At 48.9% G+C, this 19261-nt stretch overlaps 2 protein-coding genes across 6 annotated transcripts; both read left to right on the plus strand.

The window, feature by feature from the left end:
• Positions 1 to 1785: 1785 nt before the first annotated feature.
• PSME3 (proteasome activator subunit 3) lies at positions 1786 to 11928 on the plus strand. 4 transcript variants are annotated; one of them, XM_055255884.2, is made up of 11 exons: positions 1786 to 2348; positions 3022 to 3054; positions 3175 to 3237; positions 3436 to 3540; positions 6304 to 6352; positions 6745 to 6857; positions 7393 to 7461; positions 7607 to 7674; positions 7775 to 7829; positions 7957 to 8043; positions 10179 to 11928. In XM_055255884.2, the coding sequence occupies exons 1-11, from the start codon at positions 2307 to 2309 to the stop codon at positions 10257 to 10259; spliced, it is 765 nt and encodes a 254-aa protein (XP_055111859.1). In that variant the 5' UTR covers positions 1786 to 2306; the 3' UTR covers positions 10260 to 11928. The 4 variants fall into 4 exon arrangements, with proteins under 4 accessions (XP_055111859.1, XP_055111858.1, XP_055111857.1 ...); XM_055255883.2 differs by having other exon boundaries at positions 2124 to 2935; XM_055255882.2 differs by having other exon boundaries at positions 2209 to 2348; positions 7354 to 7461.
• A 504-nt stretch (positions 11929 to 12432) lies between these two features.
• AOC2 (amine oxidase copper containing 2) lies at positions 12433 to 19166 on the plus strand. 2 transcript variants are annotated; one of them, XM_055255871.2, is made up of 4 exons: positions 12433 to 14660; positions 17541 to 17826; positions 18057 to 18186; positions 18538 to 19166. In XM_055255871.2, exons 1-4 carry the CDS (start codon positions 13073 to 13075, stop codon positions 18802 to 18804), a joined length of 2271 nt encoding a protein of 756 aa, XP_055111846.1. In that variant the 5' UTR covers positions 12433 to 13072; the 3' UTR covers positions 18805 to 19166. The 2 variants fall into 2 exon arrangements, with proteins under 2 accessions (XP_055111846.1, XP_055111847.1); XM_055255872.2 differs by having other exon boundaries at positions 17541 to 17745.
• Positions 19167 to 19261: the final 95 nt, after the last annotated feature.

The raw sequence follows: 19261 nt of genomic DNA on the forward strand, positions 1-19261 counted from the left end.
AGAACAAAGCATGTTTTAACAGGCACAAACATATTAAGTTTTCCAGTTGACGTTATAAATTCTGACAGAAATAAGAATAGTGGCATACTTAAAATAGAATGGAGTAAATGTGGGAAATAATTCCTGAAGTTTCAAATCGGATCTCAAAAGTTCCCAGGGAAATATGTTAACAGAAAACAGAGGTAAAAGGGGGAAAACTGATAGATGTTTATGAGCAAGATGTTATATGTGGCCTTCTACAAGCTGAAAAGGACTTTGAGCTTGAAAGCAGGAATGGGAATAATTACTGTAATTTAAGGAGTAAACTCTTCATGCTAAGCATGAACAGATCACTTACTTATCTGACAGTGGCTACTATTTATTTTGTATCTAAGCACTGTGCTAATTGTTTTACATATATTATTTCTAATATTCACAACACTACAAAATTACATACTATTATTTATTACTAATTATTAAAGTTCCATTTTACAGATGAGGGAATTGAGACTCAGCATTTCAATAATTTGCCCAAGATTCCAGTTAGTAAGGAGCTGAGGTGGGATTTGAAGCCCAGGTCTCTGATCCCAAAGGCCATAGTCAGTCTTCTGTGCTTTACTCCATTTAATTGTGTATTCCCCTCATTTCCCTAGCACTTAGTAGAGAGGCCAGCCTAGGATAAATGTTCAACAGCAAGAGCGACCCCAAAATACAAATCTGATGACCTCCTTTTGCACTTAATCTAGATTGTTTACTAACAAGCCTCCTCACCTTCAGCTCACTAGTCTTTGTCTTCAAGACAATCTCTTTCCTTCCCTAGAGCATTTGCCTGAGCTGCACTTATACCTCTCAAGGCTCTTCTCACTCTTTCCATGCTAACCCCTTTATATCCTTTAGATCACAGCTTGTCACTTGTTCAGAGGCCTTCCTTGGCCATTCGATCTAAAATAGATCTCTGGTATTTTCTATGTCATCCACTTGTTTCCTAACATTTATCAAATTTTGCAGTTACCTTGTCAGTTTACTTTCTGGTGTTTTTCCAATATTATGCCCCATGGGACCAGCGACCTTGACTCTTGTTTGCCTTTGATTTCCCAGAGCTGTGCTGTTCAGTGCAGAAGCCAGCAGCCACATGTGGCTACTGAGCACTGTACTGAAAATGTGGTGTTGCCTTATTGAGATGTGCAGTTAAGTGTAAAATACGCACTGGATTTTGAAGACTTGGTATGAGAAAGGAATGCATACGATCTCGATTTTTAAATGTTGATTACATGTTGAAATACTTGTATAAACTGGGTTAAATATACGACTAAAATTTTCACTTGTTTTACTTTTTAATTGTGGCTGCTAGAAGATTTCAACCTACATATGTGACTCACATATTTCTAGAATCTGACACAGTGCCCTGGTCCATTTTATTGAATGAAATATCCAATGTCGAGAGAGAGATCGAATGAATGGGTGCATGAAGAGGTGTAGTCTCAAGCTTCCACTAGGCAAATAGATACAGCACTGCCGTAGAAGTTAGGAGATCTGCGTTCTGGCTCAGGATGTACTGGGAACGCCTTGGACAAGCCCTACCCTACTCTGGGGATCAATTTGCCGATTAGGTAGTTGATCTTTGAGGTCTGGAAGCTTACGAGAATCAGTTGGCAGGGAAATGTACCAGGAAAGCTTGGTACAACGGCACTTGTCTTTTTCGCTCTAGCCTAAACACTTGAGCCTCGGCAAACGGGCACAGGCAGCGGGAATCAAGGACTACACCCCCGAACCCAGTACCCGGGTCCCCGACTTCCCCGAGCCTACGTCACTGGGGCGCGACGGCGTTGTCCCCGGGACTGCAGCGGCTGAGAAGGTCCCTTCGGTGAAGGCGAGTTCCGGGACAACAGAGAGGGTCGCACCGTTTCCGAGTCTCTCGGAGGCTCAATTCCCCACAGCGCACCATTCTCCACAGCTCTCCTTTTACTTCACCCCTACCCGACACTTGACCCCGGCAGTGTAAACCCAGCTGGGAGCGTCCAAAGCCGAGCCTCATCGCGGCTGCGCAGCGCACGTGCACAGCCTCGCAGGAGTCTCGGCGATTGGCTGTGACGCAGTTTCCGGCGTGAGCCGCGAAAGCCGGGAGGGCGAGCGAGAGAGCGACCAGGCAGCAGGCTGCCGGCGGGCGGGCGGACGGCACGGAGGGAGTGAGCGAGCGAGCAGTGAGTGAGCCAGCGAGGGCGGCCGGGTCCCGAGGGCAGCCGAGATTTCTCAGGTCCCTCCGGCCCCCTCCCTGGAGTCCACAGCGCCTCCGCTGTCCAGCGGATCGGACACGGCCCGGCCCGGCCATGGCCTCGTTGCTGAAGGTGGATCAGGAAGTGAAGCTCAAGGTAGCGGCGCCGGTCCGGCCTTTTTGCCCCTCGCTGTGATCCCCCAGCAGTCTGACCGGCTTCCTACTCCCCATGGCGTCTTTGTCTCCCTGGGGATACCAGCTCTGAGCTTCCGCTCGGCTCAGCCCAGCCCCCAACTCCCGGGGTCGGCTTCGCGGGAGAGGAAAATATAGGATGGCTTTCTGTACCGCGTCTGATGATGGAGAGTCCCGGGGAGACCTCCGCGGACACGTGTTGGACTCAGGGCTTTAAGCCAGTGACAGCTGGAAATCCCCCAGCCCAACAACGTCCCTGGACACTGCCCCTGCCCTTGGCGGCTGGCCTGCCTGGTATCACAGACCAGGTCTGGGTGGGGGTTGGCACGTTTGTGAGCTCACATCTTCCCTAACTACCTGTCTTTTGTCTGCTTATCAAATTCAGACAGCTTCAGACACAGGAGGGAGGGAGGGAGGGAAGGGAGAGGACAGAGGAGACAGGCAGGTGTCCTCAAAGCCCTGCTTTCTTCTCCTGAGATGGAAAAATGGATCCTCAAAAAAATAAAGTATTTGCAGTCTGGGGGCCTCTCAGCTTCTTATTACAGTTACAAGGTGAGGGAGACAGTTGGATTTGGGATTCTCCATCCTGCTCTTACCTCTGTCCGCAGGTACTGAATTGCTCTCTTTGTTAATTTTAGGTTGATTCTTTCAGGGAGCGGATCACAAGTGAGGTGAGTGAAATAAATAGAAAAATGATTGTTGGTTGAGAGTTTCCCAAAGAGGAGGTATCTATGGAGAGAGAGAGACCTTCCCACAGATATTAATTCAGCTGTATTTTCCCTCTTCCTTAGGCAGAAGACTTGGTGGCAAATTTTTTCCCAAAGAAGTTGTTAGAACTTGATAGTTTTCTGAAGGTGAGAGACCCTTTTCTTTCCTCAAATTCCCCGATTTTTTTGGCCCTGGTATTACTGTCAACTGGGACAACCTGTGTGTTGATTCTTCTTCTTTTTATTTTTTTAAACTGTAAAAGCACTTTCATTTCTTGCTCTTCGAATCAAATACTTCTTTGTTCAGCTTGAAAAGATTAATGTTTTGGGGTGGGTGTCTTTCAGGAACCAATCTTAAACATCCATGACCTAACTCAGATCCACTCTGACATGAATCTCCCAGTCCCTGACCCCATTCTTCTCACCAATAGCCATGATGGACTGGATGGTGTAAGTGTCCTATATTTATCTTTGTGTTCTTGAGCAGTAGGTCCTCTGTCCTCTGTTTCCTTGTCAGTTTAAGATGTACAGAGGGAACAGTGGGATTTGGATCTGGGAACTAGGACTCTGTTACAGACATGATGACTCTAGTATAGTTCTTTTATTTCTTATTTATTTATTTATTTTTGAGAAAGGTGTCACTTTTTTTGCCCAAGCTGGAGTGTAGTGGTGTGAGCGCTGCTCACTGCAGCCTTGACCTCCCGAACTCAAGCGATCCTTCCTCCTCAGCCCTGCAGGTAGCTGGGATTACAGGAGTGCACCATCATGCCCAGCTGATTTTTGTAGAGACGGGGTTTCACCATGTTGCCCAGGCTGGTCTCAAACTCCTGAGCTCAAGTAATCTACCCGCCTCAGCCTCCCAAAGTGCTGGGATTACAGGCGTGAGTCACTGCACGGGACCTCCAGTATATTCCTTTTAGACCCTGAGTTTCATTTACGACGTGAAGTGAATGTGCTAATGCTACTGTCAGTGTTAGAGTGAGTTTCAAATAAAAGAGAACTAGCTTAGGCCAGGCGCGGTGGCTCACGCCTGTAATCCCAGCACTTTGGGAGGCCGAGGTGGACAGATCATGAGGTCAGGAGATCAAGACCATCCTGGCTAATGGTAAAACCCCGTCTCTACTGAAAATACGAAAAAATTAGTTGGGTGTGGTTGTGGGCCCCTGTAGTCCCAGCTACTCGGGAGGCTGAGGCAGGAGAATGGCATGAACCTAGGAGGTGGAGCTTGCAGTGAGCTGAGATCGCGCCCCTGCACTCCAGCCTGGGCTACAGAGCGAGACTCTGTCTCAAAAAAAAAAAAAGAGAACTAGCTTCATCAAGTTACCTGGTTTTTCTCATGGCTCTGAACAAGACTTATATTTGTTTCCATGTCTTAAGTAGTGTTATGGGATATGAAGTTCTCGCTATGTAACTGCAATCGCTGTCTTTGCTGTGCATCTCTAACACCTGGTCCTTATCAGTCATGTGTCCACATGCTACTATAACACTGATGATACTGTATTGTTGTCTGTAGTACTGCCTCATTGATAGAACTTGTACGTCTGGAAGGCAGGAACTATCTTTTTTTGTTTGTTTGTTTTGAGACAGAGTCTCACTGTTGCCTAGGCTGGGTGCAGTGGCACGATCTCAGCTTAGGGTAACCTCCGCCTCCCGGGTTCAAGTGATTCTCCCACCTCAGCCTCCCATGTAGCTGAGATTACAGGTGCATGCCACCACACCCAGCCAATTTTTTTATTTTTAGTGGAGACAGGGTTTCACCATGTTGTCCAGACTGGTCTTGAACTCCTGACCTCAGGTGATCCACCCGCCTCAGCCTCCCAAAGTGCTGGGATTACAGGCATGAGCCACCGCACTCGGCCGGCAGGAGCTATCTTAATCTTTGTATTCCCAGCACCTAGTGTTGATCTTGGTCCCTAGCAATTGCTGAATACATGTTTGTTGACTGAATAATGTGTTCCTTTGTGGAACCAGCAGATTTGTACGTATTCCTTTAATTATCTTCCCTGCTTTGATTGGTTCTTTTTTCCTATTCTTTATAATACTTAATGTATTGCGTTTCTGGAAAGTTGGTCATCCAAACTAGAGCATAATTTGCTTTGTGGTAAGAACCTTTTCTTTCTTTTTCTGAGGGGGGACACAGTCTCACTCTGTCACCCAGGTTGGAGTGCAGTGGCTCAATCTCAGCTCACTGCAACCTCAAACTCCTGGGCTCAAGTGATTCTCCTACCTCAGCCTCCCAGGTAGCTGGGACTACAGGCACATGTGCCATCATATTCAGCTAGTTGTTGTATTTTTTGTGGAGATGGGGTTTCCCTATGTTGCCCAGGCTGGTCTCGAGCTCCTGAGCTCAAGTGATCTGCGTGCCTTGGCCTCCCAAAGTGCTGGGATTACAGGCGTGAGCCATGGCGCCCAGGCCAAGAATCTTTTCTTTCTTTCTTTTTTTTTTTTTTTGAGATGGAGTTTCGCTCTTGTCACATAGGCTGGAGTGCAATGGCAAAATCTTGGCTCACTGCAACCTCTACCTCCCAGGTTCAAGCAATTCTCCTGCCTTGGCCTCCCGAGTAGCTGGGATTACAGGTGCCTGCCACCCCGCCCGGCTAATTTTTTGTTTTTTCGTTTTTTTTTTTTTTTTTTGAGACGGAGTCTTGCTCTGTTGCCCAGGCTGAAGTGCAGTGGTGCGATCTCGGCTTACTGCAACCTCCGCTTCCCGGGTTCAAGCAGTTCTCTACCTCAGCCTCCCAAGTAGCTGGGATTGTAGGTGCTTGCCACCACGCCCAGCTAATTTTTGTATTTTTAGTAGAGATGAGGTTTCACTATCTTGGCCAGGCTGGTCTTGAACTCCAGACCTTGTGATCCACCTACCTCAGCCTCCCAAAGTGCTGAGATTACAGGCACGAACCACCGCGCCTGGCTAACTTTTTGTATTTTTAGTAGAGATGGGGTTTCACCATGTTGGCTGGGCTGGTCTCGAACTTCTGATCTCAGGTGATCCATCCACCTCGGCCCCCCAAATTGCTGGGATTACAGGCATGAGCCACCGCGCCCCGCCTCTAAGAATCTTTCTTAAAGCTTTATATGTACTTAGGAAATTGTGCAGAAATTAATAACCCAAGCTATGAGGCTGAGGAAGGGATTAAACTTGTTTGAAGGGTATCTTGCGATGGAGATGTGGGTGTCAAAAGCAGGCTCATCCCTGCCTCTTTGTATCCTTAGCCCACTTATAAGAAGCGAAGGTTGGATGAGTGTGAAGAAGCCTTCCAAGGTAAGAGGCACCCTTACCTCACCTCCCCTCACCCCACCCCTGACTTGCAACCCTGAGAAGCAGGATGGATCTAGTGTTCTCCTGACCAGGAGGAAAGATCTGATCTTACTCCCCAGAGGTAGCATTCCCAACTCCTCCAAACGTGCTTGTTATTTAGTGCTCTAAACCTGGTTTTCCAATAAACAGAGGGTTTAAGACTTTTGTCATGTTTTAGATGCTCATCTGTTCTTTTGTTCCATACATTCTCGTTGATTCTAATAGTGGTGTCATGGTAGGATTATGACAAAGGCAGAGATCATAGCATCTGATAAGTATAGGGAAAATGAGAGAGAGGCAGGGGATGCTGTGTTCTTCCCTCTTCCCTGATCATTTGACCTTCACATCTCTGCCAGGAACCAAGGTGTTTGTGATGCCCAATGGGATGCTGAAAAGCAACCAGCAGCTGGTGGACATTATTGAGAAAGTGAAACCTGAGATCCGGCTGTTGATTGAGAAATGTAACACGGTGAGGCACAGGCTGGTGACCTATGGGCCGTACTTGCCGGCCCCAAGTACCCCACCTGAAGTGCAAAAAACAGTGGATGTACGGGTGGTATGGGAATTGGCAGACTAGGTTTTTTTGTGTGTTTTTTTTTGAGATGGGGTCTCGCTCTGTCACCCAGGTTGGAGTGCAGTGGCGCCATCTCGGCTCACTGCAACCTCTGCCTCCTGGGTTCAAGCGATTCTCCTGCCTCAGCCTCCTGAGTAGCTGGGATTACAGGTGCCTGCCAACACACCCAGCTACTTTTTGTATTTTTAGTAGAGACGGGGTTTCACCATTTTGGCCATGGTTAGCCAGGCTGGTCTCGAACTCCTGACCTCAGGTGATCCACCCTCTTTGGGCTCCCAAATTGCTGGGATTACCGGCATGAGCCACCATGCCTGGCCAGACTAGGTATTTTGACTTCTGTGTTCCTGGCATCTGGCTCCAACCGTCTGAATTGTGTACTTCATGGCTTCAGCCTTCAGGCAAAGGTCCTCATATATGTTTTGACCTCCAGGTCAAAATGTGGGTACAGCTCCTGATTCCCAGGATAGAAGATGGAAACAACTTTGGGGTGTCCATTCAGGTAATGTACTTGAATTACAAACTGGGAAGAGCAGCTTGGGAGATACTCTCATCTCCCTTGTGTTACCTTTTTTTCCTTTTTCTTTGGGGCTGCTGTGGATGACATGGAAGTGGCTTTTGATGCACCTGTTGTTTGTTTGTTTTAGGAGGAAACAGTTGCAGAGCTAAGAACTGTTGAGAGTGAAGCTGCATCTTATCTGGACCAGATTTCTAGGTAGGGCTGCTTGGGCTTGGCCGAGGCATTTGGGGGCTGATGAGGTGGTGGGCGCCATCAGGGGTCTCCTGCAGCTTCCTCCTCTTCTCTCTCCTTCCAGATATTATATTACAAGAGCCAAATTGGTTTCTAAAATAGCTAAATATCCCCATGTGGTAAGTAAGGGGTTTGTGGCCTGAGGGTGGAGGTGGCAGGATAGTGAAGAGTGACTGTTACTGGGAAGGAGCTGTCTGGGAACAATTGGGCTTTGGGGACTAGCTTTTTCCTCTACCCTCCTTGCAGGAGGACTATCGCCGCACCGTGACAGAGATTGATGAGAAAGAATATATCAGCCTTCGGCTCATCATATCAGAGCTGAGGAATCAATATGTGAGTAACCTCAGTCCTTGTCCATAGTTGCTGTGGCTTCTCTTAGTTCTGTTGAGAGTATTCTTGAAATTCTCTGAAGGGCTGAGATGAAGGTCTGAGGTAAAATGAATAGACCAAATTCTATGCATCACCTGAGTGTTGAGAACCATGAAGTCATCTAGCTGGGTATCTCTCTTCTTTCTACCTGAGTGGAGGGGTGTGCAGTACAATATGGTTAAGATATAGGTGTCAGAGTCAGACAGACGTAGGTTTGCAACCAGGCTCTACCTGTATTGTATGACCTCGAGCAAACTGTTCAAGCTCAAACTTCAATTTCTTCTTTAAAATGGGACTGGGCTGGGTACAGTGGCTAACGCCTGTAATCCCACCGCTTTGGGAGGCCAAGCCGGGTGGATCACCTGAGGTCAGGAATTCGAGACCAGCCTGACCAATATGGTGAAACCTTGTCTCTACTGAAAATACAAAATTAGCCGGGCCTGGTGGTGCATGGCTGTAATCCCACCTACTTGGGAGGTTGAGGCAGGAGAATCGCTTGAACCCGGGAGGTGGAGGTTGCGGTGAGCCGAGATTGCTCCATTGCACTCCAGCCTGGGCAACAAGAGCGAAACTCCGTCTCAAAAAAGAATAAAAATAGGCCAGGTGTGGTGGCTCACACCTGTAATCCCAGCACTTTGGGAGGCCAAGGTGGGCGGATCACTTGAGGTCAGGAGTTCGAGACCAGCGTTACCAACATGGAAAAACCCCGCCTTTACTAAAAATACAAAAAAAAATTTATCCGGGCGTGGTGGCACATGCCTTTAATCCTAGCTACTCAGGAGGCTGAGGCAGGAGAATTGCTTGAACCCGGGAGGCGGAGGTTGCAGTGAGCCGAGATAGGGCCACTGGACTCCAGCCTGGGCAACAAGAGCAAAACTCTGCCTCAAATAAAAATGAAAAAATAAAATGGGACTGAAAAGGCTGGGTGTGGTGGATCACACCTGTAATGCCAGCACTGTGGGAGGCTGAGGCAGGTGGATCACATGAGGTCAGGAGTTTGAGACCAGCCTGGCCAACATGGTGAAACCCCATCTCTACTGAAAATACAAAAAATTAGCTGGGCATCATTGGTGGACTCCTGTAATCCCACTTAATCGGGAGGCTGAGGCAGGAGAATCGCTTGAACCCAAGAGGCGGAGGTTGCAGCGAGCCGAGATCGTGCCACTGTACTCCAGCATGGGCAACAAGAGCAAAACTTCGTCTCAAAAAAAAAAAAAAAAAAACTGAAGAGTGAAGAGTACCTACTGCATAAAATTCATTCGCTTTTTAAAAATAACAGATAACACATTGAAGGACCTGGTACAATTCTTACTATGTTAAGTGCACAATACATGTTAGTTGTTATTACACACTTGGGGCCTTGGAAATACCCATTTATACCCAGTTGAAGTATAAGAGAGACGGTGCTGCCACCCGGAATGCAGGCTCAAGTGAGGTTAAAATTACAGTAACTTGGCCAGGCGCGGTGGCTCACGCCTGTAATCCCAGCGCTTTGGGAGGCCGAGGCGGGCGGATCACGAGGTCAGGAGATCGAGACCATCCTGGCTAACACGGTGAAACCCTGTCTGTACTAAAAATACAAAAAATTAGCCAGGCATGGTGGCGGGCGCCTGTAGTCCCAGCTACTTGGGTGGCTGAGGCAGGAGAATGGCATGAACCCGGGAGGCAGAGGTTACAGTGAGCCGAGATCGCGCCACTGCACTCCAGCCTGAGTGACAGAGCAAGACCCTGTCTCAAAAAAAAAAAAAAATATATATATATATAGTAAGTCATCACTTAATGTTGTCCATAGGTTCTTAGAAACTGTGACTTTAAAAATGATGTATATCAAAACCAAGTTTATTTTCATTAACATTGTAACAAAATGACATCGAACAAAATGACGTTATTTGAAACCAGGTTGAGGACCTTCTGTACTTGATTTGCTTACCTGCCGTACTTTGATTTGCTTCAAGTCGCAGTTGCCAAGAACCTATTGGTGACATTAAGGACTTACTGTATGCAGATGATTGCTTGGGGATTTGTGGAGGGGTCTCTCATTTTCTTGATGAGGTAAGGTTTGTACAGATATGTGATTCCCCTGATCCCTCTTCTCCCAGGTCACTCTACATGACATGATCCTGAAAAATATCGAGAAGATCAAACGGCCCCGGAGCAGCAATGCAGAGACTCTGTACTGAGGCCAGGGCCAGAGCCAGGGGACTCTGTGAGTCTGGCTCAAGACCGACATTGCCTTGGTTTGTTACATGACTATCGTGATGGGGAAACTGGCTGGAAATAGTAATCACACCTCTCTGTTTTTAGTTAGAGTCTAATGAAACTCTCATCTAGTTCTGTGATGTGTTTACCTCTTTTTTCAGGCCTCAGGAACTCTTCTATTTCCTTCCCTAATACCCCACACCCAACCTGTCATAATTTCTGGAGAACTCCAGGTTTGTGTGTGCAGGATGTTGGCACAAAAATACTTGTGTTTTCACTCTTTTCCTCTCTCCCTCCTGTGTCTTGCGCTTTATGTTTTCTTCCTTTTGATAATTAGTTGGTTAAAAGCTGAGGGAACCGGAAGGAAAGTGCTAGGTATTTTTTAGGAACTAGGGCGGCGGGGGGACAAACTTCTCTTCCTCACATGAGGTTACTGTTTCTTTCCTCTGCGGAGCATTGGATCCTCCCACAGTTGCCCTGGTGATGAATTAGGGCTTCGCATCTGTGTACATCCCACCTTGAATCTTGATCGTGACAAGAAACACCTCAGGCCTTCAGTCAATTCCAAAGCTCCTTCAGATGTTTTTATAATGGGTGTTTTTACATGCACGTATGTGTATGCATGTATACACCCATACAGACATGCACACACACACTCCTACTACTCCTACTCCATTAGCTAACATATCCTCCCTCTCCACAATCCCTGTCACATACCTTTCAGGAGGTGATGGTTGTCTTAGTTGTCATCTACCAGACAAACGTCCTGGGCCCATCCTCCCTCCTGATACTGTAGCCTTTTGGTACCCAGGGTGAGTTGGTGGGGAACAGAGAGATGAGAAGCAGAGGGCTTGGGGAAGGCCTGTTCCTCTCTGACTCAGCCGTTTTTGGCATTATTGCAAAAGCTTGACTCCTGGTTGCCTTTTCCCAGCCAGTTTTCAGTTGGGGTGAAGGTGTCTGTAAGTGTGAGGTCCGGATGCTGCTGCTCATGCTGGGCTTTCCTTTTGGGAACTATTTCTCTTATTTATAGTGTCGGGCTTCCGGGGAAAGCAATCATTGGTTTGTATGTGTATGTGCACACACACATGCATATACACGTTTGTGTATGTGGAAATGCTCTGGGCAAGTGAAATCTATAGAAGAGTTGCCTCCTGTCTCTCGAATCTTCCAGAGATATCACTTAATTGTTAACAGCTTTTGTGTTAATCCCCTTCAGCCCCCAGCTCTTTTATTCTACCATGGCTGGAGAGTTGATACCTGCAGTCAGCCTGCCAGTGACTCTTAGTGTCTGTTTCTGACTTATTCTTCCTGTCTCTGTCTTCCAACCCCCAATAATATTTCCACCAGGGATGCATCATTTTTACTCCCAGTATTCTGTAGAGAAGGAGTCAGGATGCTGTCTTCCCACGAATAGTACTCAGTAACAAACCAATTGCATTTTAGTTGGGCAGTGCTCCCACCCACCCTCCAGATCCCTTCCAGTTAAAACCCTTCCCCCTTCCCTCCATGTGTTTCTCAGTTTCCCGTTTTGTTTGTTGGATCGTTCCACTGCCCCTCCTCCTCACCCTATCACCCTTGGATCGTAATGTAAAATTCTTTTACCATGTCAAGAAATTATTAAAAATACAGGTACTTTGACCTCTTTCTAAAGCCGCAGACCCTGGTGCAATGCTCTGGTGGCTAGGGACGTACTCGTGTGCACGCTTGGACACCCACCTCCATGGACACCTAGCCACCCTGTTGTGTGTCCTTATGCCAGTTGAGCTGAATCTTTTCCCCAGTATAGTGGAAAGACTGAGGCTTCTGCCTACTGAGCAAGGGTGGGTGCTTCATTTGTGTTCGGTCTGAATTACGGGAAAGTTAGCTCTTCCCAGACCTAAGCTGCCTTCTCTCCCTACTTTCAGAAGATCCTAGTTCCTTCCTTCCCGAGTGATACCCATGAACTGCCAGTAGAGGTTGCTGTCGTTCCATGTGTAAGGAATGAACTGGTTCAAGGCATGTCCTACCCAGTCATTTTCTTTACCTTATACCAATTCTCCCTGAATAATGTCTTCAGTTTCTTGAGGAGACTCCTAGTTTTGGTTTTCAAATTACTTGGAGGGCTGCCTAGGAATCTGTCTCCCTCTGAAATAAAGTTTCCTCAACTTCCACCTTGCAAGTAGCCTTCTGGTTTCCAGTGATCCCCTCGTTGTCTCTGTAAAAAGAGTTTAAGGTCTTGAACAATGGAGGACCAGCTGCTCTGTTCTCTTTCAGAGATGACTACCAAAAGCTAGAGGTTTGTGAGTGCCTCCCCTGTGCCAGGCTGTTAAGTACCTAATGTGCATGATCACATTTAATCTTCAGGAATCTATAGGATAGTTGTATCTATTTGTTACAGTTGAGGACACTGAGATTCAGGATAAGTATTTCCGCTAAGGTTACATTCCGCTAAGGCATCCGAGGTTTGTACTCTTCCTGAGACCCATTCCGGGTGGAAACTGGAGGTTAGCATCGTTAACCCAGATTCCCTTTCATCTGGTCTAAATGATGGAAATCAGTAGTTGGTACTGACTGCTACCAGTGGGAGTTCAGGGGCAAGGAAGAGGCTATGCATGTGGAAGCAGTGCCCAGGGCCAAACCACAGGACAGAAAATTGGAACAGAATTACATAAATCAAGGTCAGAAATTCCTGCCCAACCCATGGGGTGGAGTTTTCTCCATTCCTATCCATCCTAGTGAATATAAACCCCGACTTGATGTCAGTAACTGGAAGGAGCAGCTGTTAGAACTCTGATTTCAGCTCTCAGCATCCACCATGCATCTCAAGATAGTCCTGGCGTTCCTGGCACTGTCCCTCATTACCATCTTTGCCCTGGCCTATGTTTTGCTGACCAGCCCAGGTGGTTCCAGCCAGCCTCCCCACTGCCCCTCTGTATCCCATAGGGCCCAGCCCTGGCCACACCCTGGCCAGAGCCAGCTGTTTGCAGACCTGAGCCGAGAGGAGCTGACAGCTGTGATGCGCTTTCTGACCCAGCGGCTAGGACCAGGGCTGGTGGATGCAGCCCAGGCTCAGTCCTCGGACAACTGCATCTTCTCAGTGGAGCTGCAGCTGCCCCCCAAGGCTGCAGCCCTGGCCCACCTGGACATGGGGAGCCCCCCACCTGCCCGGGAGGCACTGGCCATTGTCCTCTTTGGTGGACAACCCCAGCCCAATGTGAGTGAGCTGGTGGTGGGGCCACTGCCTCACCCCTCCTACATGCGGGATGTGACTGTGGAGCGTCACGGCGGGCCCCTGCCCTATCACCGTCGCCCGGTGCTGAGAGCTGAGTTTACGCAGATGTGGAAGCATCTGAAAGAGGTGGAGCTACCCAAGGCACCCATCTTCCTGGCGTCCACCTTCAACTACAATGGCTCTACCCTGGCAGCTGTGCATGCCACCCCTCGGGGCTTGCGCTCGGGGGACCGAGCTACCTGGATGGCCCTCTACCATAACATCTCAGGGGTTGGTCTTTTCCTTCACCCCGTGGGGCTGGAACTACTACTGGACCACAGGGCCCTGGACCCTGCCCACTGGACTGTCCAGCGGGTCTTCTACCTTGGGCACTACTATGCAGACTTGGGCCAGTTGGAACGGGAGTTTAAGTCTGGCCGGTTGGAAGTGGTTAGAGTCCCTCTACCCCCACCAAATGGAGCTTCATCCCTGAGATCTCGGAACTCTCCGGGTCCTCTTCCCCCTCTTCAGTTCTCGCCCCAGGGTTCCCGCTACAGTGTGCAAGGAAACCTGGTGGTATCCTCCCTCTGGTCATTTACCTTTGGCCATGGGGTGTTCAGTGGCCTGAGGATTTTTGACGTTCGGTTCCAGGGTGAGCGAGTAGCCTATGAAGTCAGTGTCCAGGAGTGTGTGTCTATCTATGGTGCCGATTCACCCAAGACGATGCTGACTCGCTATTTGGATAGCAGCTTTGGACTCGGCCGTAACAGCCGAGGCTTGGTGCGGGGAGTGGACTGCCCCTATCAAGCCACGATGGTGGACATCCATATATTAGTGGGCAAAGGGGCAGTCCAGCTGCTTCCAGGGGCTGTGTGTGTATTTGAGGAAGCCCAGGGACTGCCCCTTCGAAGGCACCACAATTACCTTCAAAATCATTTCTATGGTGGTTTGGCCAGCTCAGCCCTTGTGGTCAGGTCTGTGTCATCTGTGGGCAACTATGACTACATTTGGGACTTTGTGTTGTACCCAAATGGGGCACTTGAAGGGCGGGTCCATGCCACGGGTTATATCAACACAGCTTTCCTGAGAGGGGGAGAGGAGGGCCTCCTCTTTGGGAACCGTGTGGGGGAACGAGTGCTGGGAACGGTGCACACACATGCCTTCCACTTCAAGCTGGACCTGGATGTGGCAGGTGAGTGCTGAGGGGATGAGGATGGAGACTTGGGGGCGGGGTCAGGTGGGGTGAAGGGAAGGGAAGGGAATCTCCCAGGTCAAGCTGAAATAAGTGGCAAGAGCGGGGTGTTCCAACACCACAGCTGTAGTGGCAACAGGGCAGTGACTGTTTGAGCATATTCAGTACAGCCAGTCTGCTACTGGGCTACTGGGAATCTGGTAAAAGGTGAAAAGGGTTCCCCCGCCCAGCCCCTTTGACTTGCTGTGATTGTGAAACTAGTTTAAATGTAATGGCTGGGCATGATTGCCTTAGCCTCAAGTGACACTGGGTGGGTGAACTGGCCCAATGGGGCTAGAGTTGGAGCACTTTGCTTCTTCCTAATTCTAAGGGTCAGTGGGGGTGGGGAGGGCAGGGTCCTGAGCCGAGGTCGGAAGCAGTCTGTCCAGAGTCTTCAGGGTGGGGGTGGACCTGGGGCTTAGGAAGGAGAGGGTAGCAAAGCTGGGGTTGCTCCCCAGGATAGGGCCACTCCTCGTCGGGAGGGCCATCCCATTCTTGTCATCACAGTTGACTCATGGCACACAGTCAGCTTGCTGCAAGTATGGAAAGAGATTTCTCAAGCACAAAGGGCTCAAAGCATACTGAGGACTTGCTGTTCCTGACAGATTTTGTCAAGGACAGAAAGGAACTTACAGACTCACAGACTTTTAGATCCACAAAGAAAATGAGAAGAAACTCACCAGACCCTCTCCATTTTAAGGGAAACTAAGGAGGGTGGTGGGAGATGGGACAGGTAATGACTGCCCGAGTATAATGCAATGTAAACTAGTATTTCTTGTGAAAATGCTTTCTTATCCACAAGTCTAAAGACATGGCACGTGCGTGCCTGCGTGTGTCTGTGTGCACACACTTGCACTTGTGTTCGCAGTGGCGTGGAGGGTAGGGAGGACTGATAGCATGATTGAAATGATCATATTAACTAGATTACTCTTTGACATACTTGGATTTTGACTTGTCTTCTGATTGGAGGTTTTTCTTCAGCATCTTTGGCATTAAAGAGGCTTGTTTTGGGAAGTAACATTTATTGGATCCCTAGCGTGTGCAGCATGGGCTGCCGCTGTGGGCCAGAGAGGCTGTGTCAGGCACCAGCGCACAGGATGGCTGCAGAGGCACCAGCTTCAGCATAGTGCCTCCTGTGCCAGGTGCCTTCATATAGGTCTCGTTGAAAGGAACTAACAGTCCAGACCTGCAGAAAGTGTATGACCAAGTGCTGAGTTAGGCGATGCAGGTTATGGATGCTGTAGAATTCCAAGGAACTCCCAGACAAAGGTATGAATGTGCTCGCTTCTGAAAAAGACTGACAGTACTTCCCACCTTGCTGAGATCAAAAGTGAAGTCTCAGAGCTGGGAGGAGTATGCAGGGGACCATGGGAAGGGAGGGATTGGGTTTTCCTTTCTTTTTTTGAGGCAGCTTCTCACTCTCACCCAGGCTGGAGTGCAGTGGTGCAATCACAGGTTACTGCAGCCCTGACCTCCTGGGCTCAAGCAATCCTCCTGCCTCAGCCTCCTGAGTAGCTGGTATGACAGGCACACACTACCACGCCCAGCTTTTTTTTTTTTTTTTTTTTTTTTGAGACAGAGTCTCACTCTGTTACCCAGGCTGGAGTGTAGTGGTGCAATCTCAGTTCACCGCAACCTCCACCTCCCAGGTTCAAGCGATTCTTGTGTCTCAGCCTCCAGAGTAGCACACCACCACACCTGGCTAATTTTTATTTTTTTATTATTTATTTATTTAAGTAGAGATGGGTTTCACCATGTTGGCCAGGCTCATCCTGAACTCCCGGTCTCAAGTGATCCACTCACCTTGGCTTCCCAAAGTGCTGTGAGCTACCATGTCCGGCCTTTTTTTTTTTTTTTTTTTTTTTTTTTTTTAAAGAGGCAGTGTTTCATTCTATTACCCCAGCTGGTGTCCAGCACCTGGACTCGAGGGATCTGCACCATCCTGCGACCAGCTTCCTGAGTTGCAAGCCGCCACACCCGGCTTGGGAGTCAGTTTTTCAGCTAGCTTCTCCAAGACAAATACCATTATCCCTTTCATAGTTAAAAGAATGTCACTAGTCAACTGCATGTGCTTTTCTGTTTATTGGGCACAGTCATAGAACAGCTTTAATTATGCCCAGTGTAGGGATTCAGAAAGTGAATCAGAGAAGCAAATTGATCCAGGGACTGTTTGGTAGTCCAGTGCTAATAGAACTTTCTGCAGTGATAGAAATATTCTGTATTTGTGCTGTGGCTCTAAACAGTAGTCACTAGCCATGTATGGCAACTGGGCACTTTAAATGTGGCTAGTGTGACAGAGGAACTGAATATATATATATATATTTTAGACAGGGTCTTGCTCTGTTGTCCAGGCGGGAGTGCAGTGGTGTGATCTCAGCTCACTGCAGCCACAACCTACTGGGCTCAAGCAATCCTCCCACCCCAGCTTCCGAAGTAGCTGGGACCACAGGCATGTGCCACCATGCCTGGCTGATTTTTTTATTGTTTGTGGAGTCAGGGTTTCACCACGTTGCACAGGCTGGTCTCAAACTCCTGGGCTCACATGATCCACCCGCCTCAGCCTCCCAAAGTGCTGGGATTGCAGGTGTGAGCCACCTCAGCTGGCCCTAAATTTTAATTTTCGTAGCCACGTGTGGCTAGTGGTTACCCTATTGGATAGGGCAAGTTGGAAGAAGATAGGAGCTTGCGCTTGCCCAGACCTCCTGGCTCCCAGCACAGTGTGCTCTGATGCTCTCTCTGCCTTTTGTCACACCAGTACAGTGGACATCATGGGGAAGACAGGGACCTGGCCCAGAGACCTTACCTAGTGTGGAACTCATCTCCCTTCCCTCCCCCTGGCAGGGCTGAAAAACTGGGTGGTAGCTGAAGACGTGGTGTTTAAACCTGTGGCCGCCCCCTGGAACCCGGAGCACTGGCTACAGCGCCCACAGCTGACTCGGCAGGTCCTGGGAAAGGAGGACCTGACAGCTTTTTCCTTGGGAAGCCCCCTACCCCGCTACCTCTACCTGGCTAGCAACCAGACTAATGCCTGGGGTCACCAGCGCGGGTACCGAATCCAGATCCACAGCCCCCTTGGCATACACATACCCCTGGAGAGTGACATGGAGAGGGCTCTCAGCTGGGGGAGGTGAGGAGGGCCCTGGCCTGGGTGGAAGGAAAGGACAGCCCCTCCCCCGCCCCAGTCCTTGGAGACAAACTCCCAGCCCACAGCTACCATTCATCCCTGTACCTTCCCTCAAACCCAAGTTAGATACACGGTGGGAAATGGTCTCACACAGAATCGGATCTAAGGGACTCCTGGGCCAGTAAAGGCACTTGACATTTTTCCAAAACCACCTTCTTATGATTCCTGGCCAGATACCAGCTTGTGGTGACCCAGAGAAAGGAGGAGGAGTCACAGAGCAGTAGCATCTATCACCAGAATGACATCTGGACACCCACAGTTACCTTTGCTGACTTCATCAACAATGAAACCCTCTTAGGAGAGGTTGGTTGCCCTAGGGACATAGGAAAGGGACACCTGTGGGCATGGCATCTTGGCTGCCCAGCCTCTGGCCAGAGGTTAGAGGGAATGGCTGATTTCCAGTTCGCAGATTCAGAGGCCATGGAGTTTTCTGATGACCAACACAGGTCATTCCTCCTGGGGTGAGATTAGCTCTGGGACACTGGCTCCCCCCTCTCCCCGCACAGCTGCTTACATGGATTGCTCCACGTGTTGTATGGGCATGAGGCTGGGCAGAGTGGAAGCCAGGCTGAGACTGGAGGCTGGGATTGTGGCTGAAGGGTGGTTCTTTGGGTCTTGCTTCCATAGTCCTCCAGCTCCTCCCTCTTCCTGCAGGATCTGGTGGCTTGGGTCACAGCCAGCTTCCTGCACATTCCCCATGCCGAGGACATCCCCAACACAGTGACTCTGGGGAACAGAGTTGGCTTCTTGCTCCGACCCTATAACTTCTTTGATGAGGACCCCTCCATCTTCTCCCCTGGCAGTGTCTACTTTGAGAAGGGCCAGGATGCTGGGCTCTGCAGCATCAATCCTGTGGCCTGCCTCCCTGACCTGGCAGCCTGTGTCCCGGACTTACCCCCTTTCTCTTACCAAGGCTTCTAGTCCTGAGGGTGTGGCGGGGGGCGTGGTTAGGCACATGTACTTTTCCCTATTTCTACTTTCTGTTCTCTGTGTTTTTATCACACCTGCTCCCCAGATTCCCACCCCTTCAATGTTCCTCTCACACGAAACCCCCATCAGTCCCTTTGGTTAATTCTTACTGCCTGTTCATCTCTAAAATGTTAAATTATAAAAATGATTTTAAAATACTGAAAGAAAAATACCACAAATCCTACTACTCAGAAATCGGTGGTGTTCACATTACATCAGACATCTCTTTATGCATGTGCATTCAAAAGGAAGAGTAGGTAGAATTTTGTAAAACAGATGTTATATGTAATTTATAATAAAAAGTATTAGAGGAATTTTACTTGAATTTATTGTTTGACCTTTTAAGTATCTAGAGTCCCCTGGAGAATACTAAAGACTCTGACCAGGGAAATTAGTGCCGGGGGACAGA

The sequence above is a fragment of the Symphalangus syndactylus genome, chromosome 20, assembly GCF_028878055.3.
Source record: "Symphalangus syndactylus isolate Jambi chromosome 20, NHGRI_mSymSyn1-v2.1_pri, whole genome shotgun sequence".
Classification (NCBI taxonomy): domain Eukaryota; kingdom Metazoa; phylum Chordata; class Mammalia; order Primates; family Hylobatidae; genus Symphalangus; species Symphalangus syndactylus.

What these genes read in the sequence shown, in the direction of transcription:
- AOC2 (XM_055255871.2), top strand. Translation starts at nt 13,073, where the DNA reads ATGCATCTCAAGATAGTCCTGGCGTTCCTGGCACTGTCCCTCATTACC. An exon ending in GCTGGACCTGGATGTGGCAG is followed by an intron (nt 14,661 to 17,540) that starts GTGAGTGCTGAG and finishes TCCCCCTGGCAG; the next exon opens with GGCTGAAAAACTGGGTGGTA. An exon ending in AGGGCTCTCAGCTGGGGGAG is followed by an intron (nt 17,827 to 18,056) that starts GTGAGGAGGGCC and finishes ATTCCTGGCCAG; the next exon opens with ATACCAGCTTGTGGTGACCC.
- PSME3 (XM_055255882.2), top strand. Translation starts at nt 2,307, where the DNA reads ATGGCCTCGTTGCTGAAGGTGGATCAGGAAGTGAAGCTCAAG. An exon ending in GCCATGATGGACTGGATGGT is followed by an intron (nt 3,541 to 6,303) that starts GTAAGTGTCCTA and finishes TTGTATCCTTAG; the next exon opens with CCCACTTATAAGAAGCGAAG. An exon ending in ACTTTGGGGTGTCCATTCAG is followed by an intron (nt 7,462 to 7,606) that starts GTAATGTACTTG and finishes TGTTTGTTTTAG; the next exon opens with GAGGAAACAGTTGCAGAGCT.